Below are 27,500 nucleotides of genomic sequence, written 5' to 3'. Positions count from 1 at the left end.
ATGGCTGCCACTACTTGATCCAGCTTATCCGGAGGGGTCAGAGAGGTTGTTCCTGATTTCCATCTAATGGGTGTCCAGTATAGTAGAAGGGAAGGTCAGGCAGCACTGGCTTGGATGCCAGCATGTTGGTCTTCTGGTGGCCCATTATTGATATTGCAGAGGGGAGATGACTATATGCCTCTGGGTGGCAGCGTTGGGGGTCCCAAGCTAGGGGTATCTGATGTGGGCCAATGAAGCTGATGGTGATCGAGGTGATAGAGAATGTGAGTAGAGAAAGGAGTTGATGCCGTAGATGGCTTCGAGGTAGGGGGTCAGCGACCAGGCGCTTAGCAGCTCCAGTCCCCTAGAAGCGTCTGTCTGCCCCATGGGTGTCGTACTGAAAGTAGGAGGACAAAGGGGAAAGAGCTTCAGGGAGATGATCGATCTTGAATATTAGTGTTGGTCTTCAAAGGAGCAGCTGCACTCAGAGGAGCTTTTTTCAGTGTCCCAAGCTATAAATCCAAAATGGTGCAGGCGTTTCGGGGGTTACCCGTGGAGGAGCTCTCGAAAAGAGAGGTGCGATAAGCACCCGTTGTCAGGCAGAGGCACGAGGTAGGAAGCGGGGCCACTCCAACCCCTAAGGAGCTGCAGGAATCAGGACACTAGCACAGGACCCTCCGCCTGAGCAGGTGCAAAACCACCGTGCAGACACCCCATACTCCTGCAGACAGTGACCGTCAAGGAGGTGCAGCCAGTGCTGTCCACCCACCCCCACAGCGGGGACCTGGTGTGGAGGAAATTCAAGATGGGGCTGTCTACCAGGTAGCCTGACTGCCCCCGCACCAAGCCCCGATATGAGCAGTGAGATTACTGTTGTGTAAGGTGTCTCTTCCGGTGGACTCCAGAACGCAGCACTAACTTGAAACTCCACTGAGCAGGGCCCCCCCATATGACCACCTAGATTGCGCCATTTCCCTGGGCCCAAGCTGTACGCCAATGTGGGGTCTACGTGCTTCAGGTAAATGTCCTGTGGCCTCTGCTCCATACAGCTCAGCTCCTCAGGGCAGTTTGGTGGGCTCCAGCAAGCTCAGTACGCTATATGGATGGAGTGGGTGTTGATAGTTCCTCGGAATATGTGGGGGCCCGGATGTAATAGGTGGGGGGTCTCCACTTCAGCCGGCGGTGGGGAGAGCTGGAGTGGGATTCAGACCAGAGGTAGGGACCACCGGTCCACAGCCCCGCAACTCAGGGCTAGGAGCCGGATTCCTTCAGTGCGCAGGTCTCTGTGGTAAATATACCGGTGTTGTGGCTCCTGTTGCGGGCTAAGGCAGTGATCGCGCCCGATGGGGTCTCCGAGCTCCATTAGGGCTCAGGTAGGCCCCAGTCACTGTCGATGCTGCTTGCCCCTAGAAGTACCCCAAGGGCCCAGCGGCTGAGTGGGAGTCACCACGGTGTGAGGTGTAGGGCCATCCAGCATCTCGTGGGTGCACCTCGGGTCCTGGGGGAGGTGCAGCTGCTGGCATATACTTCTCGCCCGTGCAGCCGTACCTGGCGGTGCAGGCCAATTTCCCAGGCCGCAGTGCAGGCCGGTGAAGGGCGCAACCGTCCCTGTAGAGTGAGCAGCTGCCTGTAGATGTAAGGGATGGTCCATTTGCCTCGTCTTGGTCCAGCACCTCTCCGTGGCCAAGTGGAGGCACTGGGCGTCTCCTTGAGGGATCGCCGCTCCACTGTTGCTGAGGATGGGTGCAGGGGCCGCATTGGGCCGTCAGACCTCAAAGCCATGCCTCAAGATCCAATGTCGGGCACCATTTTCCTCCCACGGAGGGCAAGTCTGTTGTGCAATCAATCTATATACGGTCCAGGTATGTAAAGTCGATGAAAACGCTGGTTGTAGACTTGCAGAGCCCCAAACAGCCCCATGGGTGTTACATGTGGTGGCGATGCCGCCATGCCGAGCCCAAAGCAGAGACTTATTGTGATGGCAGGGTGCATGGTGAGGAGCACCGCTATAGCAGGTCCACCATCGCTGCCTGTCTGGTCACACCACTACCTGGCCACCCAATTCATATTAGAGTGGGTGTACCAAGGTTTTGATGGACTTGTACCTGCTACGTTTTTGTTGGAGCACCCTGTTTGCCAAAATTAGCCCCTGGTTGTTTAAGGTGAGCCTCATTTCTGCTTGCAGCTTCAGTTTTGATACAGCTTTATTATTATTATTTTGAGCAAGTGAATCTATGAAGGATCATAAAAAAGTTACAAGTAGGAACATTTTTTCCTACTTGACTGTACCTACATTTTACCAGCATTACTATCTTTCAGAGATTCACTTGTGACCCACTCTTCATAGAGCTACATTAGATTTACATTGTTTAAAAGTTTTGAAAACCTGACAGTTGGAAATCTCTGGATGGAGTTCAGTTCTGGTTTTTTCTCTACATTTCTTGGAGGTCGGGTCACAGAATGAGTTGGAAAGACTACATATAGTCTACAGTGGTATTGAGTGTTTATATACACTGCTATGTTAACATGGACTACTGAGGGTTCCGAGCCAAGCAGCGGGGATTAATTCAAGAATTGTATTCTATGAATGATATCAGGGCTGCAGAACTGTAGTTACAGGTAAATACTTTTTTTCTTTGAAGGCCCTGTCTGCTTTCTCTTTGCAAGGTTGATTTGCCCTTCCTCTCAATTGGAGTGTCTTCCCTTCATCCCAAGGCAAAGGCAACACTTTATTTTTCTTAAATCAGCCAGGTCAGTCTCTTTGTCTCTCTCTAGCTTGTTTTCTCTCTCTCTCTCACTTGGCCCTAGCTGGTTTCTATTGCCAGAATCTGGCTACCCTTTCCCTCGAGAACCAGGTTGCCCTCTCTCTCCAGACCTGCTCCCTCTCCCAAGGCTCAGTCTGCTTTCTCTATCCAGGCCTCATTGCACTCTCTAACAACCCTTTTTCCTGCTTCCTCCTTCCTTGCTTCTCTCCCCCAATCTATCATCCTTCACTGCCCTTTCAAGAACCCCCTGTCCTCAGGTCAAGCAACGCACTCTATACAGACTTTTCCTGTAGGCCCCTGTTGCTCTGCCAAGACCCATTAAGCTGTGACCGCCCCTCTCCGGAGGCTGTGCCTGCCTGCCTTCCCAACTCCTTAGTGTCCTTTCCCCAGGACGATTTTGCCTTTTCAGACCATCATTGTTCTCTCTTTTCAGGCATGTATGGAGATAGAGACCATCATAATGGAGAAACGGCAGCTGCTGCAACAGTGGAACAGCAGTTTGATTGGGATGGGTCGGCGTGATGAGGCTTTCGCAGCCATTCAAGAGGCTCTCCGGTGAGGCTCATCCTAAAGCGGGGGAGGACCTCGATACCTTTCAAATATATCTGTATGCACAATCATCTGTCTGTGTGTGGGCTTGTTTGTCCATGTTGTGTGTGGCTGTATGTCTGATTGTCATTTCACAAACCACAGGTTTTTTGATGCTGTTAATTGGACCAACCAATAGTTGTATTCTAAGATACGATATTGAATAAGCTTTACCTCCCAAAGAATTTGCCATCTTGTATTAAGCAAAATACTGAGTTATAGACTTGAAAATAGATATGTAAAGCTTTTGTTCCTGTTAAGGCCTCTCTTGACTCAATCACAATAAATCTTGAAAGAAATTTAATTAGTGAGGATTGACAAATAGAATACAAATTCATAGAAAACTGTTTCAATCAGCTCTGCACTTTAAAATGTAGAAGGTTTTGGATTCGTATGGCAGTCCTTATACAAAGTCTATGACATAAACCCAAGTTTGGAAATGATAGTGTTCAAAGTTAGGACTCTCAAAATTAAAAGTATACCTTATATAAATATATGCAAACCACAAAAAAACAGATATGTGCTGTTTTTATAAAATAAATTGGGTTGAACTTCTCAAGTAGGGCTTCAGGTTACTGCAGTGGTATGATGTCAGCACCCTTTTATTTAGCCTTCTTTATATGAGGACTTCTGTATCTAGGCTTGGGAACTACTTTTGACTGCTGCAACTCCACATGTGAATCTTAACGAAACAACTAAAAAAAAGCCTGTTCTCTGTCTTTCTCTCTTCATATTGTTACCCTTCCTGCCCCAACTGAGCTGCTTCCTATCCAACTGCCACTTTTTAATACCTCCAACTATAATACTCACATATGTGAACAGAATGACTTCATGTTCAGCCTGTAATTTGGCCTATATCCCAGTTAAATTGAAAAGTGCTGGATATGGCACTTCAGTGCATGTCCATCCTCTATAAAAATCCTAACTAAAATGAAAGAAAATATGCTGCTGGTGATAAAAGGGCCATTTTTTGAGAGAAATATAGCAATATCTGTTTAATCTTACCCCTTTCAGTCTTAGGATTTAGTACTAAACATGCATGACTTTTGGCTGCTCAATCCAGTCAGACCTGAACCTGGCATATTTTGACATAGCAAATTGGAAAACACTTACCCTGTGGGAGGCATATTATAGGCAAGCATCCTTTCTATCAGGATGCATCACATAGAGGAGGGTAAGTGTCTTGTAAATGTGCTACTTAGGATGTTGAATTAAATAGTTAAAATCTAGGATTGCAAAATAATATATTTTTGTCATAAGAAAGTGTCCTGGTCCAATCCCCATCTGCCTTCTGCAGCTTTTGCATCTTTTGCCATCTTCTTTTGTTGTAGTGGATGCATTTTAGTGACGCAATCTCCCAGGTTTTCAAAAATGACTTGCACTTGAAATAGGCCCTGAAGGGCGAGCGTCTGATGCTCCAATCAATCAATCAATCAAGGAATTTGTATCGCGCACTACTCACCCGGAAGGGTCTCAAGGCGCTTGGGGGAGGGGGTCTGCTACTGCTCGAACAGCCAGGTCTTGAGCTGTTTCCTGAAGGCGAGGTGGTCCTGGGTCAGCCGCAGGTGGACGGGCAGGGAGTTCCATGTCTTAGCCGCCAGGTAGGAGAAGGATCTTCCTCTGGCGGTGGCTCTCTGGATGCGAGGGACGACGGCGAGGGCGAGGTTCGCGGATCGTAGCTGTCGGGTGGGTGTGTAGAAGGTCAGGCGGTCGTTGAGGTACCTTGGGCCCAGGTCGTGGAGGGATTTGTGTGCGTGGGTGAGGAGTCTGAACGTGATCCTCTTGTTGACAGGGAGCCAGTGCAGGTCTCTCAGGTGGCTCGAGATGTGGGTGCGTCGGGGGGCGTCCAGGATGAGACGGGCGGAGGCGTTCTGGATACGCTGAAGTCTTTTCTGAAGCTTGGCTGTTGTACCGGCGTAGAGGGTGTTTCCGTAGTCTAGTCTGCTGGTGACGAGGGCCTGGGTGACAGTCTTCCTGGTCTCGGTCGGGATCCATCTGAAGATCTTGCGGAGCATGCGGAGGTTGTGGAAGCAAGATGAGGAGACAGCGTTGACTTGTCTGGTCATCGATAGGGAGGAGTCCAGGATGACGCCCAAGTTGCGTGCGTGGTCCGTTGGCTTGGGTGCGGTGCCCAGGGCCGGGGGCCACCAGGAGTCGTCCCATGCGGAGGGCGACGGTCCCAGGATGAGGACTTCTGTCTTGTCCGTGTTCAACTTCAGGCGGCTGATCAGCTGGGTGTCATCGGCGTAGGAAATGATGTTGAGGTTGTGTTGGCGTGCGATGGCAGCGAGGGGTTTCATGTAGATGTTGAAGAGAGTGGGGCTGAGCGATGATCCTTGCGGGACGCCGCAGATGACTTCGGTGGCCTCAGAGCGGAACGGAGGGAGGCGTACTCTCTGTGTTCTGCCGGAGAGGTATGAGATGATCCATTCCAGAGCAATCCCCTGGATGCCGGTGTCGTTGAGGCGTTGGACTAGGGTGCGGTGGCAGACAGTGTCAAATGCTGCGGAGAGGTCAAGGAGGATGAGTGCCGCTGTTTCACCTTTGTCGAGCAGGGCTCGGATGTCGTCGGTGGCTGCGATGAGGGCGGTCTCGGTGCTGTGGTTGGCTCTGAATCCGGATTGCGATGGGTCGAGGGATCCGTTCGTCTCGAGGAAGGCGGCCAGCTGCTTGTTGACGACCTTCTCGATGACTTTGGCAGGGAATGGAAGGAGCGAGATAGGGCGGAAGTTCTTGAGGTCGGTCGGGTCCGCAGTTGGTTTCTTCAGTAGTGCGCTGAGCTCGGCGTGCTTCCAGCTTTCCGGGAAGGTGGCTGTGTCAAAGGAGGCGTTGATGATGTCTCGGAGGTGGGGTGCGATGGTAGGGGCGGCCTTGTTGAAGACATGGTGGGGGCATGGGTCGGTCGGAGATCCGGAGTAGATGGTGTTCATCATGCGTGTCGTGTCTTCGAGGGTCACTTTGGTCCATGTCTGGAGGATAGCGGCGGGGTGCGTAGGTTCGGTCGATGGAGGTGGAGCGCCGAAACTGTTGTGGATGTCAGCGATCTTGCGGTGGAAGTACGTGGCGAGGGAGTCGCAGAGGTCCTGCGAGGGAGTGATGTCGTTGTTGCCGGTGCTGGGGTTGGAGAACTCCTTGACGATGTTGAAGAGCTCCTTGCTGTCATGGGCGTTCTTGTCCAGTCGTTCCTTCAAAGATTTCTTCTTGGTGGTGCGGATGAGCTGGTGATGTCTGCGGGTGGTGAGTTTGAGGGCGGTCATGTTGTCGGTGGTCTTATCGAGGAGCCAGGCCTTCTCGAGGGTGCGGCAGGCCTTCTTGGAGTCCTTGAGTTCATCGGTGAACCAGGGGGCCTTCTTGCTTCTGGGCCTGGTGAGTGGGTTCTTCAGTGGGGCGAGGTCGTTGGCACAGGAGGTCAGCCATTGCGTGAGGTCGAGGGCTGCTGTGTTAGGGTCCGTTGTCCTGACCGGTGGGTTCTGGCTGAGGGAGGTGGTGAGCTGGTCGACGGTGATCTTGCTCCAGTTTCTGTGGGGAACCTGCTTCGGGTGGTGGTGGACCGTCTTCTTCTTGAAGCTGAAGTGGATGCAGCTGTGGTCAGTCCAGTGGAGTCCGGTGCAGTGGCTGAAGGTGATGTGCTTGCTGGATGAGAAGAGGGGGTCGAGCGTGTGGCCGGCGTAGTAGGTGGGGGTGTTGACCAGTTGCTGGAGTCCGAGGTTGGCGAGGTTGTCCAGCAGGGTGGTCGTGTTGCGGTCGTTGTTGTTCTCCAGGTGGAAGTTGAGGTCTCCGAGGAGGATGTAGTCGGTGGAGGGGAGGGTGTGAGGGCTGATGAAGTCCGTGATGTCTTCGCAGAACTGTGCGTGTGGTCCCGGGGGTCTGTAGATGAGGGTGCCTCTGAGGGTAGTCTTGGGGTCGGTGTGGATCTGGAAGTGCAGGTATTCGGCGGTGTTGAATGCGTCGGTGGAGTCAGTCGAGATGCGAATGGTGCTTTTGTGAGCGATGGCGATGCCCCCTCCGGTCTGGTTGTTGCGATCCCTCCTGATGATCTTGTAGTCGTCCGGGATGGCTATGGCGATGTCGGGGGCTGAGGAGTCGTTCATCCAGGTTTCCGTGAGGAAGGCGACGTCTGGGGATGCGGTGTCGAGGAGGTTCCAGAGTTCCACGGCGTGTCTGTGGATGGAGCGGGTGTTGATCAGGATGCACTTGAGGTGGTTGCTGTTGTCCGTCTTGGTGGGCGTGGTGCTTGTTCGGAGGCAGGAGAAGTTGCAGGATCGGCAGACGAAGGGTCCATGGGTGCGTCGCGGGGACGCTTGGTAGCATCCGGGGGCTCGGGCGGTTTTGAGTGCGATGAGCGTAGCGAAGTCGTAGGTTCTGCGGGGGGGCTGGCGGGCACGGGGGCCAGGGGGTCTGGCGCTGGGCGCGGTCCAGGCGCGGACGGGCGCAGACGGGCTTACCTTTGGCGCACCTTCGGCGCTCCCGCTGCGTGGTCGCTGGGGGGGCGTCATAAGTAAGGAGCCGGGAGGGAGGGTCCGCTGGGAGGCGGGAGGCTGGGTGGCCAATGGGCAGGGAGGAGAGGCGGGACTGCGGGGTCAGCGGCGGGAAGGCGAGTGACCGGGGCAGCGGCGGCGGAGAGGAGGCGAGGAGAGTGGCCAGCAGCAGCAGGAGGAGAGCGGCGTGAAGCAGAGGTCAGCGCAGGTGAGGAGGGAGCGGCGTGAGCGCGATCGGCACCAGCAGGTAGGCGAGAGGCAGCAGCAGTGCGAGGTGAGCGACAGTCTGTGTGGGGCACAGGGGTCCCATCTTATTCTTCAGGAGCCTTGCGAATTAACCTTTACTTCAACTGAAGCATTGGAACTCATGAGGGCATGAGCATCAAATGGAATGTGGAAAACAACCTTTGATGTCACTCAAATTGGGATTAAAAGATGAGCTTTTCTCAAAATATTCTGAAGTTGAATTCTGAAACAGTACCAACTAAGATCATGATAGCTGACAATTGCAATCTTTACTTATTAGCGATCTTCAGTCAGCATAATCCTAGTCATAGATCCAGATACAGCAGTTAGGCAGTATTTCAAAGTTATAACGCAGCAGTCGACAAAACCAAGGCTGGATGACACATAAGGGTTCTTTCAAGAAAAATTTAACCTACGTTTTAACAAGGAGTTTGAAGCCATGAAGACAGCCCTACAGGCCGCGCTAATGAGGAGTGATGTAAAAAAAAGCATTAAGTGGCATAGAGAGATGGAAAAATAAAAGCCAAGACAAAAGTCTAGATAAAATAACTTACCTCCACTAGAAGCCATGAAAAGAATACTTCTTAACCAGGGGATCCTCTTTGATATTCATAAAAGACACCATTTTTAATACATGTGCGCGATCACTGTACACAGTGTTTAGAAATTTAACATTTTCCAAACCTCAGAACCCATATCTTTAGTATGGACTGTGTCTTGTTATTTATAGGGCCCAATTGGATATTGCCAGAACCTTGCCATAACCATTAGGTTCTAGGCTTCACAACTGAAAATACCCACAGATCCATAAATGTAGATCAGGGCCCATGCTTTTTCATTTGTTGCCTTAGCATCTACAAGGCTACACCAGGAGATGGTCTCACTACTGGAACTGCCTGCCAATGGTAAGGCCAGGCCAGGAGCACCTTCTTCAGTGCTGAGCATGTCCTAAAATTGATAAGGCTGTGCAGGATCTCAGATCTCACTGTTCAGAGTGCACAGCTCTATTAATTTTGTACAGCCACGTCAAGACCCAAGCTTCACTTTCAAGAGTACCTTAAAATCCATAGGACCACGTTGAGTTGGCCTTAATGTTTAGGGTTCTCTGACATTTTAGGGGCCTTGTGGGACCAACTTCTCACTACTGAAAGGATGCCAATATTTATAAGACATTCTCTGTCCTTATGTTCGCTTTAATGTCTGGCTTGTCATTTTCCTGATGTGGCTCCTCTTTTCAGGAATGAAGATGGCTTCAATGAATTGCTTCTCCTCTCACCAGTTTTTAAGTTTAGAATAATCCTCATATTATATTAAATCTTCTTCCTGGCATTGCAGACCCGCAAGAAATAGTAGAGGTTGCTCTTGGTGCGTCCCACAATGATATGAACATGCATCGCTTATGTATCTGTGTCATTTGCAGGAATTCATTTCTATAATCCACCCTCACTTCACATCCTGTCCTTACATATCCCAGTGTTTGAATTGTTTTTGAACACGTTCAGCTCATTAATGCCTGATTATGGGACTGATGTTCTTATCTCACTGTCAGAGTCAAAGAGGTCTCCATGCCCGCATATCATTTTACATTTTCAATGATCCGTTCCTTAGTACTTTTCCAGCCCGTCATGCTTCCTCTATCTTGTCATTTTGTACCTTTCGCCCTGGGACTTGCTCCAAGGCCCCTACGAACCCCATGGACTTTGACACTACTTCTGAAAGCTGGAATTGGAATAATCCACATAGTAAATCAGTCAAGTTTAGCCATTTTTGAAGGTGTACGCTTTTGATGGCAGTTGCACGATAGACCCATTAGTGCCTAATGAGCGCCTAGAGGTATTGTTAGGGAGTTTGCCTCTAAAGGATGATTGTAGATTGGACTCAATATTTTTACCAACCTTTCTCGTCATGTCTACTTGCCTTTTAGCATTCATCCATCTCTGGCTTCTTTCAAATATTTACTGGGGAAATGGGTTCCAAACGTACCCTCGGTGTCCTAGTGTCAATTCTCCTGGCTTATTACGCCACTTTGGTGTATCTTTTCCTGATTGCTTCAGTCTGAGGATTGAGAAATGACTTGTGATGTGTACATGGCTTGGATCCATTCGTTGTTAACAGGACTTTTTGCAGGGAGTAGGGGATTTTTGAGTTTCAAATGGATTTCTACTTTATGTGCTTCCCTCAGAAACATTTCTGAGCTCTTGCTATTTGCCCCTTCATGGTAAGAGGTTAGTTACCTCCTATATGCATGGTTTTAGAGCATTCTTTATTTCAGCGCTCAAAACACACACCTTTTCTCCTTCTCCATTAGTGTTTTGGTCTGTTCTCGACCAGGTTGGGCAGACATGGACGATAATGGGCCCTTTCCATGATGTGTTTTCTTTTGAGGTTAGTTACAAGCATACAAGAGAAACCCTAGAGTCACTAGGGACCTGGGGTATATTAGGTTAGTGCTACACAGTGATTTCCACATGCACGCAGCCCCATTCCATTGTATATTGTAATTCCTGACCTGGGTTCTGCTGTTCGTTACTGCTTTGATATGCACTTTGATCACCTTTATTGCACGTGTGTGTCACACTTCAGAGTACCATGCACGGTTGTCACCAGCACCCTTTCTGCCATTTGTTATATTTTTGCTTCTTTTGCGTTTAATTTGTACATTAAATTACTATTTTGATTTGATTATAGTTTGCTTGAGATTATTATGTTAAGAACCATTGTTCATGTGTTTTTCTTTTCTGTCACAATGAAACTTGTGCCAGGCAAATATACTGGGATATTACTCACATTCAGATTCAAAGATGTCTGTGTATAGGGGATTTATGCTTTGTGTGCTTTTAGCTGAACACTGTAATTACCTCTGGCCTAATTATGGCTCAATAAGTTTATTATGAACTTTAATTGTTTTTTGGATAGGCTTTGGGTGAACTTGATCATACAAGCTTCCAGGTAAAAGCAAAGAAACATAGGTGGATCCCTAGTCTGAATACCTAAGGGGTGGCCTATCTAAGAAATAGTTTGCAGAATACAAAGAGTGGACGCCCTGGTTAGCTGCTTGTCATTCTTTTGTGTCTATTTTACTCTTCTATGCTCCCATGGTACTCGAACAAACTCCAGTTCCCTTTGCCACTTTATTCCTCTATCCCTTCCTCCTCACCTCTGTACCATCTTCTTGCCTGGGCTTGATCTGCTTTTTGCTGTCACCCCTCCAGCTTCTTCCTCCTCTGGCTGTATGTGCCTTAGAGCTGAATTCAAAGCTTTCCATATATGGGAAAGCGGGGTAATCAGTAAGCTTAGTCCTCAGGGTTGGGTTCTGAGCACTTGTGTGCTATGTGCCTCTTCAGATACAAGAACAACGATAACCCCTTAGATGTCAGACCCAGGGAGCTTGGTGTGTGAAGACCTAGCCCTTTGATATTGCCCAGCAAGACTCGCTGCTAGTGTAACAGCTTCAGTGTGGTGTCTGTATTTTGTTGTACATATTCACAACTACATTGGCACCCTCTGACGCTCTTCTTTTTGAGAGTGACCTTACATCTATGAGCTATGTTAGACATCACACTTCACAGCTATGAGCTTGGTCTCCCCACCAAGAGTGCTGTTTCATCTGTAGAGGCATACAACAGCCTCGGTCTCACTGCTAAGTGTACCTGAACGTGTACAGAGCTTAACCAGGAGCCTCGCTGCTGACTGCCCTTACATTTGTTGAACTACATCAGGAGCTGTGCCCCGAGAGTGCCTAATCAGGATAGGCACCTCGATTATACTACTGATAGTGCCCTAAAATCTGCATGCCATCCATGTCATGATTGCTGAGCCACACTTCTGACAGTACAGTCTATCTATAAGACTTTGTCAAGATACCCATTTACAGATCTGCTTCGGCAGCAGACATCTTTTGAGCTACATCCCGAGCTCAGACTTCATTACTGAGATCACCATTAAATATATACGCCATGACAACAGGCCAGGCCTCAGAATGCACCAGCACCTTCTGGAGGACATTGTCCGATGCTCGCTCGGAACCATATTCTGTATTCTCTCCCCATTAGAAGACCACATTCATGTCTTCCAAAGGTTTATATGTCTTCTACACTCAACATGAGATTGTAGTTTTAGACTCTTTCTGGTTTGTATTATTTCCGCTCCCAGTAGCAGAAGGCTATATTCAAGGCTCCCTGGGGGTCATATGACATTTTATGCACTCAGCAAGATGTTATGGCTTCCTTGTATTATTATTATTCTCGACTTCCTTTGGCATAAATCCTTTGAATTTAAATGCTGCTTTGCTTCCCTCAGAAGGATTCTGTAGCCATAGATACCTTGGTTTCATTTTATTCTTTACTGAGTGTCTTCAGCAGAAGATTGTTTTCCATGGTACCCTCAGGTTCCTGTTAATCTCTGCTTCACTTAGTAGGAGGCTGCATCCACAACCCTCCTAAAGCTACATTTTATCTTCTGCCCTCAACAGGAGGCTGCAGCTCATGACTTGATCATGTTAATATTATTTTGTGTTCTTTGACTGAAGACCAGGCCTGCCTTATCTGCATATTGTGCCCTGCTCCTCTCAGCGGGATACCCTAATAAGATTTTCTCAGCAGAAAATTTTCTGCTCCCCTCAGCAGGTGTCTGCAGCCTATTGCACCTTCCAGGATCCAATTGCCATTTGCTTGAGACTGTATTTAAGGCACCCTTTGGTCCATGTACTGTCTCCTACCTACAGACGAGTCCATAGTTCTTTACTGCCTCGATCAAATATATGGTTCTCTGTTTCCCTCAGCTCAATGTCTTTTCCAAGCCTCTCTCAGGTCCTCATTTTTCTCTTCTCTTTCCTCAGTAGACTGTACTGTTAGACTATATTCTTGGCTCCCATAGGCCCATATTATTCTCTCTTTTGCCCCATAGTGAGCAGTTGGACTTAGTCCAAAGGTTTTTCAATGCCACTTTCTAAGGCTACCGTCTTCTCTCTCTTTCATAGGCAGGCTGAACATCAGCTTAAGTCCTATGAGACGGAGATTGAAGGCTACAAGAGGTCGGCCATGAAGGAGGAGGAGAAACATGAACAGCTAACCATGATCTTAAACCGTGCTGAGAATGATGCCGCCATGACTAAGAAGCTGATCTCCCAAAGCCAGTCCAAACAGGAGGCCCTGAATGTGGAATATAGCACCTACACCCGCACTTTGCATGAAATTGAGCAGGCCTTCAACAGGGTGATGGTGGTAAGTCCTTTTGCACTAAAACTGGGAGCGAGCCTGGACAGAAATATCTGAGTTGTGTCCTCATGCATTATAAGGGGGAATAGACCCCATAGAGCGATATCTGAGATGAGTTCTCATACAGCATGATTTATCAATCTATTGATAGTGATGTTTGAGACCTGCCTGTGTGCCGTTTGACCTATAGTGAACTGTAGATCGGAATGTTGAAGGTAAGTCTTCATGCAGCATGGATGAGAGTGAATTGTATACCAAGACATCAAAAGTGATGCCTTGTGCAGCAACACAAATAGACCCTAGACATGGATGTCTGAGGTGAACATTTACGTAATTATTATGAGTGGAGCCAAACTTTAAGCATGGTAGTTGAATGGTCAAGCAACATATGGAGAGAGAGTGATGTCTGTGAGAAGTCTTAAACAGGACGATTGGGGTGACACAGGCAGAATCATTAGTAGTGAACTGTGAGCAAAGAGTTTGGAGAGAGTAATATTACAAGGTGCCTTTCTACTTGTAGATGGAGTTGGGTTTAAATTGTACTTTGGAACCTCTCTCTTTAAGATATGTCAGCCTGTTCTTAGCACTACTATGGCTGGGCCAGATACGTAAGACTAGTTGGCAACCTCAGGGTGGCAGCAGGGACACCAACAGGGTAACCTTCAGAGTCGGTTGCTTGTCAGAGGCAGCAGCTATCAGAAAAAAATCCCCAGCTTTCCATCAAGGGATATTCTTACACATTGTGGCCTTCCTGTACATTTTATTCAAAGAGAAACGTCTTTTACAAATTATATTTGAAAACAAATGCCTTTTTTAAAGGCAACAGTTTTTGCCTTTTTCTAACATAAACCCAATTACAAATAAAATAGAGGTAATAAACCTCTTGAAAAGCATTGGGTTTTAGGTCTGAATTGACGGAGCAGCTACATGCAAGACCTATTGTAACAAATTCATTCTTTTACAAATTATATTTGACTCCCGGCCCATTATGATTTTTCCAGACTATACCCACACGGTGCAACAGCAACAACAGTCCTTTGTTGCCGCAAAGCGGAGGTTGCGTGAGCTTGACATCTCCTACATGCCCCTGTATCCCGCCAGGCTCCGAGTGGAATATAATTCTAAAACGCTCTTCTTTGATTCTCCCGAGGCGGTCTTCGCCTGGACTGATGAAAGGACCCACCTGAAACCACATTCTCCGCCGTGGGAATCAGACTCCTCTGTGGGAAGTCAAAGCGGAGGCATCGTTCTGGCTCTGAACGTCGATCCTCCAGTCCTGGGAAAGCCCCTTGATTGTCTCACGGCTGCTGCTATCTTTTGTCATGCGTAACTGACTGTTGTGGGTTGGACCTGCTCTGATAAATATGCACCAAGCATGATTGGTAGTTACACATGGCTATAGGCCCGCACGGCCACTAACTCCCAAAAGTTCGGGTAAATGTTACACAGGGAGGGTGAGATCCATGGGGGGGGGGGGGTTCCTAGGATCGGGTTTTGGGGTCCTGGGGTACTCCTTACCACGACAGATGCTCCTTGTTCTTGGCAGTATCCAGGGCCGGACTGGCCATAGCGGTCACTGGGCAATCCCCTGGTGCGCCGCACGGGTGGGGGCCTGTTTTGGGCCCCTGGGGGCCGTTTTTGTTACAGATGAATGGGTAAGAAGGTGCCTTCAAGGGATTTATTCAATGAATATAACAAATTCTTGGACATTAATCAAAGGTAGGTTAGTTGTATACCTACAGTCTTAATCACTGTTATTTATGTGACTTACAATCAACTTAATTTCTCAAAATGTTCATAAAATAAATGAGAGCATATCACATCAGATTAATCTTGACTAGCATATGGAGGAGAGAGAACATGAACAAAATAATCAGAAAAACAGGTGTGTATATAAAAATTCAATTTTATAATCATAATTCAAAAGGGTACTTTACATAGCAGCAATTATTTATAAAGTGAAAGAAGATAGTTGAATAATTCAAGTCTTCACTTGGTAGTTGGTCAAACACTTTTTCACAAAAAGATAGACAATCAGTTCATTGGAAAACAGTGTGAGAGTCGACGTTTCGGTCTTTAAAGTTTCTTTGATAAGACCATCCTCAGGACTATATAGTTTAAAATGTTGACCCCTGAGATCTGATAGAATCAATCGTTTCTCGGTTGGGTAACGTTGTAGACGCTCTTAATTTAATTTGAGGTCTAATGCGGATAAATGAAGCACGTCAAATCGTGTGTGCAACGAGCTTCGCACACACTGCCGCCCCCACGGGTCCCTCCAAATAGTCATCGTTTGTGGGGACATTAAGGTGGGCTGATATCTGGCGGGAATATCATCCGGCCGAGTTAGGCTACACATATCTCTCAGCGGTGCATGGCTCAGTGTCTCGCCTGGACTATATGTTCACGCCTCGGAGCTATGTCCACCGGACCGAGAGGATTGTCGGATCACTCTCCGGTGTCAGTGACACTCCTTTTGCAGGTTTACAGGCCCCCATTAAGATGGCGGATGTCCCCATGGTATTTGCGTGCCCCAGATTATCAGGAATGTCTACATACAGCGATCCAAGAGTACTTTACCCTAAATACAGACACCATTCCCTCCAAGGGGACCCTATGGGAGGCCCTAAAACCCAATATTAGGGGGGTGGACATCAGTTATACGAACCATGATAAACGCAGGTGCTCCGCTCAAAAGAAATGACCTAGAGACCCAGTGCCTTTCTTTTGAGGCGCAATACACGAATGCGCGTATTCCACGTAGGAACCTGTTGCTTGAGCAACAGCAGCTCACTCAACATCTCACAGAGGAGGCGAAGGAAATCTGGCAGGCATCCCAATATCATATTTATCAGTGGGAGGATAAATCCAGCAAAATGCTACACAGACTTTGTCAGGCAAGACAGGCCCCAACCACTGTTCCAGTCATCAGGGGTAGGAACGGTGTCCTGTATACCTCTCCGGGTGAAGTGGTGAAAGAATTCGTACGGCGTTTCTCAGAGCTATACACCCGGAAGGACCAGGTCTCGAGCGACGTGATTGCTAAGTTCCTGTGGGACATTCCCCATCGGCAGCTCTCTGACCAGATGATGGATCAGTTGGACGCCCCTATCACACTTGATGAATTAGTGACTGCACTGCACACGATGCGACCTGGCCGAGCCCCAGAACCTAATGGGTTCCCCATGGAGTTCCTTTTGATCTCACGCCACCGTCTTAGGCCCGCACCTACTAGACACGATTCACGAAGCTCTTGAACAGCACATTCTACCTTGTGACTGGCGGCAAGCTGAAATTGTCCTCTTTTTAAAGCCTGGTCGTCCCCCGAAAGACCCGTCCTCTTATAGACATATTTCCCTCATTAATTTTTAATCTAAGGTGCTAGGGAAGGTTCTTGCTGACCTCTTGCATGCTTGTATTCAGGACCTGGTCCACTTGGACCAGTCGGGGTTTATGCCGCATCGGGCCACTCTGCATAACATCAGACTCGTTCACAATGCTATGGCCATGGCCCCGGGACTGGGCCTCCCTGCAGCCTTATTCTTTTTTTTTTTTAAACCGTTTATTGCAGTTTATAAAAGTTACAGGTATGGGCCTACAACCACACGGCCGGCCGCTAGAGCATCAAAAACATATTACATGCATACAGCAAAAAGTCTCACAGCGGTGCAAAGTAGGAAAACAGGAGTAATCAATGGTGCAGGCCTCACGGCTCCATGCCCACAGTACGGTTCCATTTTCTTAAAGCAAAACAACATAAACAAACCACAACCGCAAGGCAACCCGCGATCCAAAGTGACAACACGTGCTCCATAAGTGGGGGATCCAAACCAGCAGCAAAACTCTGAAGAGGGGGACGGGAGTAGATCAGGGACTGGGGGACCGCGCGCCCGCGGCCAAGGGAGGGGGGCCATCTAGGGAGACGGAGCAGGCGAGGCAGCCGATAGCAGTGGCGGCTCACAAATACCCCCGCGGTAGGCGTTCCAGGGGCCCCAGAGTTTCATCCACGCCCCAGGCTTACCCCTCGCCACATACACCACCTTTTCACGAAACATACACCAATCCATATGCTCTTTCCAGGCTGACACCGCAGGGGGCCTCTGGGATCCCCACAATTGAGCAATATCACGCTTAGCTATCATGTATCCCAGAGTCACCCACCGCGTCTGCGGGACCGAATAGTCATTAGGTTCCCAGACATTCAGCAAGCATCTCCTCGCTTCAGGCAGCAGCGCGACACGCGTAACCACTCGTAGAACCTCATGCACACCACGCCAGAATCGCTCCACCTTCGGGCACTCCCACAGTATATGCATGAAAGTCGCCAACGCGCCACAGCCACGCTTACACATTCCGTCACCGGCAAAACCCATACGTAGAAGCCTTGGCCCCGTCACGTAGACCCGGTGAAGGATCTTGAGCTGGACGAAACGAAGGCGAGCCGGGATGGCCACCTCTTTCGGAGAGGCCACCGCGGAAATCCAATCCTCGTCGTCCAGCTCCAGCCCGTCGGCAACCCAAGCCTCGCGGAGACTAGTCAGCAGGCACGATCTATCGTTAATCAATTTTTTGTATATGAGGGAGATCGTGCTGTCCGGGACATGGCCATCTAGCACTCTGTCCTCCAGGGGGGAAGACTCCGGAATGGATGCAACATCCGGGAAGACGGAGCCCAGCGCATGGCGGACCTGTAGGTACCGAAAGTACTCACTGCCCTGCAGCTGAAACTCCGCCTGCAGCGTCTCAAAAGTTTTGAATCCCCCCCTCGTCCAGAGATCTCCCACCGTGCTGATTCCGATCGTGTCCCACTTCTCGAAGCCCTTCGACGTCCACAGGGAGCCCAACCTCTCAGATGCATACAGCGGAGACGCCCGGGTCAAACGGTCCTTCCACCCCATAGCTGCATTAGCCGCGTGCCAGACACGCACCATGACACGCGTCGGTCCCGTCAGACGGGAGTCGGGCGCGCCAGAGTAGAGCGCGCGATTGTAATCGCCACCGGGTAGGAGCATCTTGTCCATCTCAAATGCCGGATTCAGGGCGGGCCCGTAAAGGCCATGATTAATTGCAGCTAGTTGGGAGGCCCAGTAATACCGTTTGATGTCCGGGAGGGCGACCCCTCCATCGTACCACGGGAGCGTCAGTTTAGCCAGAGCAATACGCGGCCTCCCGTCCCAGAACAGGCGCCGCTGGAGGCCCTCCACCTCACGAAAGTAGCGTGCCGGGACCAAGTCCATGGTATTCTGGAGGGCGTAGAGGAAGCGCGGCAGGGACATCATTTTAAATAAGGCCGCTCGGCCGAGCGGCGAGAGCGGCAGACGCCGCCAGCGCACCACGTCCTCCCTCAAACGCTGGAGGGGGGGCAGCAAGTTCCGCTCATAGCGGGCCTCCGGGTCAAGAGTAATATATATACCCAGGTACCGGAAACCCTGGGAGGCAATCTGGATCGGACAGTCCCGTGGCAGGACCGGAGCCTCCCCGGAAAGCACATAGACACAGGATTTCGCCCAGTTGATGACCAGGCCTGAGTTACGACCGAAGGAGCGCAAAACATCAACCAGGACGATCAATGATTTGCGCGGGGAGGCGAGATACAAAAGGATATCGTCAGCATAGAGGGACACGCGGTCCTCATGCTCGGGGGTCCAGCGGAGACCACGGATAGAAGGGTGCCACCGCAGCCACTCCGCCAGGGGCTCCAGGGCCAGGGCGAACAGAAGAGGCGACAGGGGACAACCCTGTCGCGTGCCCCGCCCCAGCGCGAATGGGGCCGATACTCGCCCATTCACCACCACCTGCGCCAACGGGCCCGAATATAGCAATTTAACCCAGCTGACGAAACCCGGGCCGAACCCAAACTTCGCCAGCATCGCCCAAATATATGGCCATTCAAGCGTATCAAACGCCATGGTGGCGTCCAAGGACGCCAAGATGGCCGGCTCCCGCAAAAATGGGACACGCGCGAGCACCCCGTGTAAGCGCCGCAGATTAAGCGCCGTGTTGCGGTGTGGTATAAAGCCCGATTGGTCTTGGTGGACCAAATCGCCCACCACTCCAACCAACCGGTTGGCCAACACCTTGGCAAGGATTTTGGGCTCCGCGTTCAAAAGCGAAATCGGCCTATAGGATGTGACTCGTTCACGGGGCTTCCCCTCCTTGTGGATCACCACAATTGTAGCCAGACGCTGGTCCGGCGGGAGGGAGCCCTGCGAGTGGGCCGCAAGGAACATCGCGCGCAGGTGGGGCGCCAACACATCCGGGCGTAGCTTGTATAGCTCAATGGGAATACCATTGGGGCCCATGGCCTTGCCGGATGCAACCGAGCGAATAGCCGAGGCAATTTCGTCCGAGGTGGGAGGGGCGTCCAGCGAATCCCTGTCCTCCACCGTAAGGGAGGGCAGTGCGATGTCCCGAAGCAAGGCATGGGAATCTTCCTCCGAGCAGGGAGAAACCGGGGAGTAAACTTCGCGGAAGTAATCCGCGAAGCAGGAGACAATGGCTTCCGGCTCGGTGACACACACACCATCCACGCTCTCAATCAAAGGCACCACGCGGCTCGCTCTCTCCCTCTTATCCAACCACGCAATCAATTTGCCAGCCTTGTCACCCACATCATACAATCGCCCCTGCTGCTCTCTACTGAGGCCCCTGGCCGCCTCCGTGACGAGGGCCCGGTAGGCCGCCTGCTTTAAATGCAAAACATGCAACTTGGCGTCTGTTACCCCGCTCCCCAGGTCACCCTCCAGTTCTGCAATCTCGGCCTCAACCCGGGTCACCTCCTCCCGCTCGCGCCGCCGGGCATTGGAAATAAAGGAGAGGGCCTCCCCTCTAAGAACCACCTTGAAAGCCTCCCACAGGGAGATGGCAGACGGGACCGACCCCACATTCTCATCGAAATAGCGCTGTAAGGATTTGATCAGGTCGGCACGAATGGTGGGGTCGCGCAAATACCATGCATTAATCGGGGCCACCCTGCCATCCCCCCTCGGGAAGACATCGAAATGCAACAACAATGGGGAGTGGTCTGAGATACCCCGTGCCAAATGGCGCACCTCCCCCACCCTCCCTGCATGGGCCGCCGGGACAAGGATGTAATCAAGCCGCGAGAGGCTACCATGGGCCCCCGAGTGGAAGGTGTACTGTTGCAATACAGGATGCTTTAAGCGCCAGCAATCCACCAGGCCCAGCGTGTCTAAAAGGCCGGGCAGCCACGCCTGTGCCCGGGGGAGGTCCCTAGGGGGATGGCGATCCATAGACCCAGAGGCAACCGCATTAAAGTCCCCTCCAACCACCAACAGGCCACTCGGAAGGTCCAGAAGGAGGCGCCCTAGATCCGCAAATGTAGTGGCTTGTAACCCAGGCGGGACATATACTGATATAAAGATAAACACTCTACCCTCCATGCGTCCCACCAGAACAGTGTAGCGTCCCCTCTCATCATGGCGCACCTCGTCAATCTCAAACGGGAGCGAGTTCTTGACCATAATACCCACCCCCCGCGAGCCCGAAGTGAAGCCGGAGTGGGCCGCCAAACGATATCCCCGCCGATTCATTGCATGAAAGGTGTTACCTATAAGGTGCGTCTCCTGCAGGAAGACAACATCTGGTGAAATACGTTTTAAATACTGCAGGACCACACCACGCTTAATCCTATCCCCCAGGCCGTTAACATTCCATGACAACACAGTCAAATCCCTACCCCCCATCATACGTCGAAACAATCGGTCGTCCCCCACCGAGCATCTTAAGAACAACAAAACAGTTGCGGGTTTGCCTTGCGGTGCTAACAAACAACACCCCCCCCCCACCCCCCGGTCCCAACAGAACTCCCCCCTCCCTGCACCCCTGCATGAGCCCAGACAGCCCCCCCAAAGTGCAGTGTGCCTGTCGCCCCATAGCTAGTACTAACTAGTCCCCCAGAGGAGGAGGGAAGCCCCCAGCAGACCCCACCCGACCTCCATGGGAGGGGAACATACGAAAGCAATATATGGTAAAGGAACAACAACCAGAGCAAGGCCTATATAGTCACCCCTCAATTCTGATCCGGCGGGCCCTCCTCGCCAGTCGCGCCCCCCCCGCCCCGATCTCCAGGCAAAGTGTCTAACCAGTCCCCAGCCGCCTCGGGCCGGTCGAAGAAGTGCGTACGGCCATCCACCTCCACCCTTAGCTTAGCCGGAAAGAGCATTGAGTATTTGAGGTTTAGGTCCCTTAGGCGACGTTTAATACCAAGAAAGCTCTGTCGCTGCTTCTGGACCGCCGGAGTAAAGTCTGGGTAGAAGTGTACATCCATGTTGTCCAGCCTGACCGGTCCCTGTTGCCTGGAGGTCTGGAGGATGGCATCTCTGTCCCGAAAATTAAAAATCCGGGCAATAAGAGGCCGCGGCGGGGCACCGGTCTTAGGGCGGCCCCCGGGGACTCGGTGGGCGCGCTCCACCGCAAAAAGCTTACTCAGCCCCCGGGGCTGGAGATGGGTCAGGATCAATTCTTCCACGAAGAGATCCGCCGCCTCCGCCTCTCGGCCCTCCGGCACACCAATAATACGGACATTATTCCTCCGGGCCCGACCCTCGGAATCCTCCAGTCGCCGGTCCATCAGGGCGCTCACCTGGCCAAGCCGGCGCACCTCCTTCTGGAGGGCCACCACGTCCGTCGTGAGGCTCGTTGTGGTGTGGGCCAGGGAGTCGACTCGGTCGTTTGTTTTTGACAAGTCTGCCCTCACAAGGCCCACATCCACCAGGACCGAGTCAATTTTTTGCGCCAAGGTATCGAAACGCTGGTCCACTGAGGCCTTCATCTCTGCGATGGCGCCCATGACGTCCCGGAGGGTCAGATCCACCGGATGGGCAGATGCCTCCGTCGGGCCCACCGGGGGTGACCGCGATGTCTCCGGAGAACCCTTTTGGAGCGTGTAGCGATCCATACTATTGGCCTGGTGCGCCGTGCTACGGCGGGTTGTCTTCATCTTCGCCCGGTCGCCATCTTGTTTGGTGGACATGCTGGCCCTTCCACCGTCGTGCCAAGATCTCCAAACGGGCCGCTATACCAATTCACGGGCTCCGGGGGGGGGCGGGGGCGACCACCGAACCGCAGGTCAACCCACAGCCGGCGGGTCAGCCGGGCACTTGGACAAGACCACACCACCGCACCCCGCTCCGCAGCCCGACCCCGCTTGAAGCAAGGAGGGCGCAAAAGCGAAAGTGAAAGTGCGGGGTACGCGAGTCGCCCAGCCCCGCTCGCCGCTGTTATTCACTTTGTCCCCGGATCGCCCCACCACTCCAATCCGGGGGGCCGGCGAGGAGAAGGCCGCATCCTTCGATCGACGCTCCCACCGGTGTTCGGGGTCCGATTCGAGCCCAAAAAACGGGTGGCGCCTCAGCTCGGGTTCCCAAACACAGTCCCCTCAACAAGGACAGGATATCGCCAGGATTAATTCAGGAGGTCGCGGAGGTCCTCGGGAGCCTCGCACCTACGCGGCCATCTTGGTTGCGCGCTAGGCTCCTCCTCCTGCAGCCTTATTCTTGGCTGACATCGATAAGGCCTTCGACTCCCTCAGTTGGGAATACTTATTCCAACTTCTAGGAGCGGTCAACTTTGGGCCACGCTTCTTAGCATACGTGCGCCTACTTTATACTGAACCTATGGCCTCTGTTCACATTGCAGGCCACTGCTCCCCCTACTTCTCCATCGGTAGAGGGACACAACAGGGCTGCCCCCGTCCCCTCTTCTCTTCGCCCCTGCGATGGAACCTCTGGCAGCATGGGTCTGTGGGGACCCGGGGCAAAGGGGCCTTTATTGGCCTGGGTCACAATCGGATTGTTGCGCTTCATGCGGATGATGTGTTGTTTTTTTATGACTGACCCCATGATCGCAGGCCCCCACATTCTGCAAATCCTTTGGGTCTTCGGCCAGAATACTGGGCTCCACACAAACTCTACGAAATCGATATTGTTCCCAGTGTGTGGCCACCAGAGCAGAACTATGTGGGCTTCCCAACTTGCACATGCCGCTGAAGGCGTTCAATATTTAGGAGTGTTCATCTCCCCCTGTCTACAGCGTTCCTGGGCTCGTAACATAAACTCTCTCCTTCTCAATCTCCGCGAGGAGACCTCTATTTGGTCCTCCCTGCCTTTGTCGCTATATGGACAGTCTGCCATTTTCAAAATGGTCTCACTCCCCAGGGTGCTATATCGCCTACAGAATTTCCCATATCACATCCCTCGGGCGTGGTTTGCTCAAGTCAACGTCATTCAGAATACGTTTTTATGGGAATGGGGGGTGCAGTTCGGGTGGCACTGCAGACTTCTGCACAATCCACTTATTGTGAGGGCATTGCTGCCTCCGATGTCTACTCCTATTACGTGGCGGCCCACCTTTTAATCATAAATGACTGGTGGTACAACTCACCCACGGACGTAGCATTCGCATTAGAACACGCTGCCATGGAGAGGGCTCCCCTCCTGCGACTGCTCTATAGCGGGCAGAAGCTGGACTTCCTACCTTACGCCACCCAAACGACGATCAGGTTGTGGCGATACACCGTCCGACGCATGGGTTGGAACATGCGTCTGACACAGGCGACGCCCTTGTGGTACGACAACTATCTGCATCAGGTGGTTGCACTGAAGGGGTTCCGTCAGTGGGATCAGATTGGTATCTCTACATTGGGGGACATTATGTGCGGGTTGGTTCTTAAATCCTTTCAGCAATTACAAGAAGAATTCCAGCTCCACAAAACCCAGTTCTATAGGTACCTTCAATTGCGACATGCTCTGGCCCCCGCGCTCGTAAATCTAGATGACCTTCCCGAATTCCATCCGCTTGAAGACCATCTTCTAATGGGCGATCTTGGTGCTCACAAAATAAGACAAATATACCAGACGGTGGTGACACACTCCACTACTACATTACATAAAACAAGGAAGGCATGACCTGACGACATCCCTGATCTGGCAGATGATGATTGGGCAGAGACGATTGCTAGCCCTTGGGGTGCGGCAGTAGCCTCCAGATACCATCTTATACAGTTCAAATACGTGCATCGAGTGTACTACTCCCGTGTCCGGCTTTGGAAGATGAGAGTAGTGCCATCCCACATGTGTCTGCGTTGTGGCAGGGAGGAGGGAACATTTCTCCATACGGTGCAGAGCTGCTCAGCACTGCAACCCTTTTGGCGCAGGGTGTTGTCTTGCCTTCGTGAGGTATTGGCCTGGGACCTGCCCTTTGATCCCCGATTGTTCCTCCTCCATAGTACAGAAAACATTGGTGGGAATCAGTATAAGCAACACCTATTGTTCCTAGCCCTTACGATCGCCAAGAGGGACATAGCCCAGTTGTGGAAGGGAACCTCGCCACCGACCATAGGGAAGTGGCGAAAAGAGTTGTATAATTGTATGGGTGCAGAGGTGGTGGTATTCCAGGCGAGTGGTTGCCCCCTAAAGCATAGAAAGATCTGGTCCCGGTGGGCCATTGACCTTCCTCCTCTTCCCTCGCAATCCCCTTAGGAATGGTCTCCAGTTTAATGTGTGGGTCCACAGGTACGATATGCTATTTCCTTATCATGGTTGCATGTGCATTTTGAATCTTGCTTGCCTTTGCAGGGGGTGTGGGGATGTTTGTGCGCAGTTCTTCGTTTATTTTCTTATGTTTTGTATAAGAACGGTACTCCTTGATATTTCAAATGTTGCTGTCTCTTTGATACTTTGTTGTCAAGTGGATTATGCTGGGCCTGTGCCAGAGTGGTACTGTCAAAATTTCAATAAAATATGTTTAAAAAAAAAAAAGAAAGATATTTCAGCCTGTTCTTAGCACTACTATGGCTGGGCCAGATACATAAGACTAGTTGGCACCCTCAGGGTGCCAACAGGGTAACCTTCAGAGTCGGTTGCTTGTCAGAGGCAGCAGCTATCAGAAGAAAATCGCCCAGCTTTCCATCAAGGGATATTCTTACACAACGTGGCCTTCCTGTACATTTTATTCAAAGAGAAACGTCTTTACAAATTATATTTTAAAACAAATGCCTTTCTTAAAGGGAACCGTTTTTGCCTTTTTCTAACATAAACCCAATTACAAATAAAATAGAGGTAATAAACCCCTGGAAAAACATTGGGTTTTAGGTCTGATTCGACAGAGCAGCTACATGCAAGGCCTATTGTAACAAATTCATTAAAATATACATGGAATTGGCTTTGTCTCTTTCCAGAGGTGTTTTTACCTCTCACCTCAAGCTATTGGTTGCGCGGTGCATCATGCCCCCCCGTATGGCATGCTTGCATTGCAATACAAGAGGAACTATTTTAAATTTCAAAAGTACACAGGATCATTACATATTAAATTTGTTATTTGGAACATGCTTTATATACACAGAGTAATGTTTTTTTGTTTTTTTACGGCAGCAAGCTATTATAATGTTTTAATCAGGACTTGTGTGCGTGTTTTCCCTTTTCCCATTGTTCTATCCACTGCATTTCCTTTTGAATTTCAATTTATGTTTGTTTCCATTTATTTTTTCCTGGTATCTTTTTGTCTGTTATTTATTTCACCCTTGCCAACTGTTCTTCCTCCTTTGTTTTCAATCTGAAAGCTATGCCAAAGCAAATAAATCTGGCTTTAATGGGATACAGATGCAAATACAGGCATGCATAAATGCTGTTTCCATGTTTTAGCACATTAAAGACCTACTGATGGCTACATGGTATACAGGCGGCTACACAAACATCCATTCATTCGTGAAGCACTATTGACTGGATTGTCAGACTCACCTAAAGGGGCATTTTGCCTTCTTGGTCCTGCAGGACTTTCTGGTTTGAGTCCATCCATTTAAGTACGTTTATGGTATCTATTCAAATGGAGAGAGATTTGCAGCTAGAAGTCTCTATCAGCAGAACAAGTTACTTACCTTTAGTAACGTTCTTTCTGGTAGAGACTCTGTTTGGCCACAGAGTCCTCACTGACCCTCCCATGTTTCCCGTTCCGTCATTGGACTCTATCTATTAATAAGATCCCAAGTATAGGAATCTGCACACTGCTCAACCACTTTGCAATAGGGGCTCTGCGTCTGGGGCTGCGGACAGTCCTGAAAGTACCTGACGTCAAAGTGGAGGAGTGGCACTTATATAGGCTCTGCACGTCATTTTCTGAGTAGAACAGCATTAGTGCAAAGCTGTGCGGCACCATCTACTGGATTGCAAAGGTACTGCTAAAAATATTAGGGATTTAGTCTAATGCCTTAGGAATATTCAAAAGGTGAGGTATCTGCAATTAGAAAGAGTCTTAACCAGAAAGAGCATTACCGAAAGTAAGTAACTTGTTCTTCGGGCACCTCACTTTTTGATCCCCATGCAAATGAAATACAAAAGATGAAGACAGAAGCTGAAACACTTAGAACAATGAGCTTGGAAATAAGTAATTTCTGAAGATATGATACAAGACGTTTGGAAGGGCTTCTCCAGATATCATGCTCAAGCAACAGCAACCAAAGCCTTATTCCCAGCAGAGGCTCAAACTTCAGATCAATGTTAGAACGGGAAATACGAGCCCAAGAAAACAGGGGATAACCCTTGTAATAGCAGCAATTGGCTATGGTCCATTGTCTGCAGTTTAAATCACCCCAGTTGGCCAAATCCTCTTACACCATCTTTCCATATAGCAGAGTCTAAAAAGAAAATATCGGCGCTCAAGATGTTAGCTGTTAGACCTGTCAGCCCTTTGGGTGGTCCCTCCTCATCATTATTTATTTTGTCCCACTTTTGCCTCAAACCCTGTTATAATTTTTCCTTTTTGGGAACCACCAGACTTTTTAGTGTTGATGCAGGGTCAGGGAGCCATTTTCCCTACCCCTGGAACTTCTGTCTGAGGGCCTGAGACACAAAATGGTGGCCACCCATTGTCACCTGTGACATCACCAGAACACACTAGAGGTTTCTAGAACCTTCTGCAACATTCTAGAACCCTGGGATAGAGGGAGGCAGTTTAGAATGTTGGGAAGCCATCTCAGGTTGGCAGTTGGCGGTTGGCACTTGACTGGAGAGGAGGGAGGACAGAGATTCAGAAGGAGGAAGGAGTGAGGCAGCAGGGGTGGAAACCAGTGCTTGGAGTGGGGTCCAGAAACCCACCCTTGATGCTAGTCCCTACTGACCAAGCCCAGCCTAGAGCCCTGTGTGGGACCAAGACCAGAAAAACCATCTTAAGGACCTAAATATTGTGAAGAGGCCTTAAAGAAGACGACCAGC

General features: G+C 50.4%; 1 protein-coding gene across 1 annotated transcript in view; it reads left to right on the top strand.

Moving 5' to 3' along the window:
* Positions 1-27,500, top strand: part of CCDC40 (coiled-coil domain 40 molecular ruler complex subunit) — a 708,731-nt gene that overhangs the window by 244,203 nt on the left and 437,028 nt on the right. The window contains exons 11-12 of the mRNA XM_085617438.1: positions 3,178-3,299; positions 13,035-13,278. Of these exons, the coding sequence (XP_085473564.1) occupies positions 3,178-3,299; positions 13,035-13,278 (366 nt within the window). The remainder of the gene's footprint in view (positions 1-3,177; positions 3,300-13,034; positions 13,279-27,500) is intronic.

This window comes from Triturus cristatus, chromosome 7 (genome assembly GCF_964204655.1).
Source record: "Triturus cristatus chromosome 7, aTriCri1.1, whole genome shotgun sequence".
Taxonomy (NCBI): Eukaryota; Metazoa; Chordata; class Amphibia; order Caudata; family Salamandridae; genus Triturus; species Triturus cristatus.
Note: the sequence above shows the minus strand (reverse complement) of the source record. Positions and strands in the feature narration are given on the sequence as shown.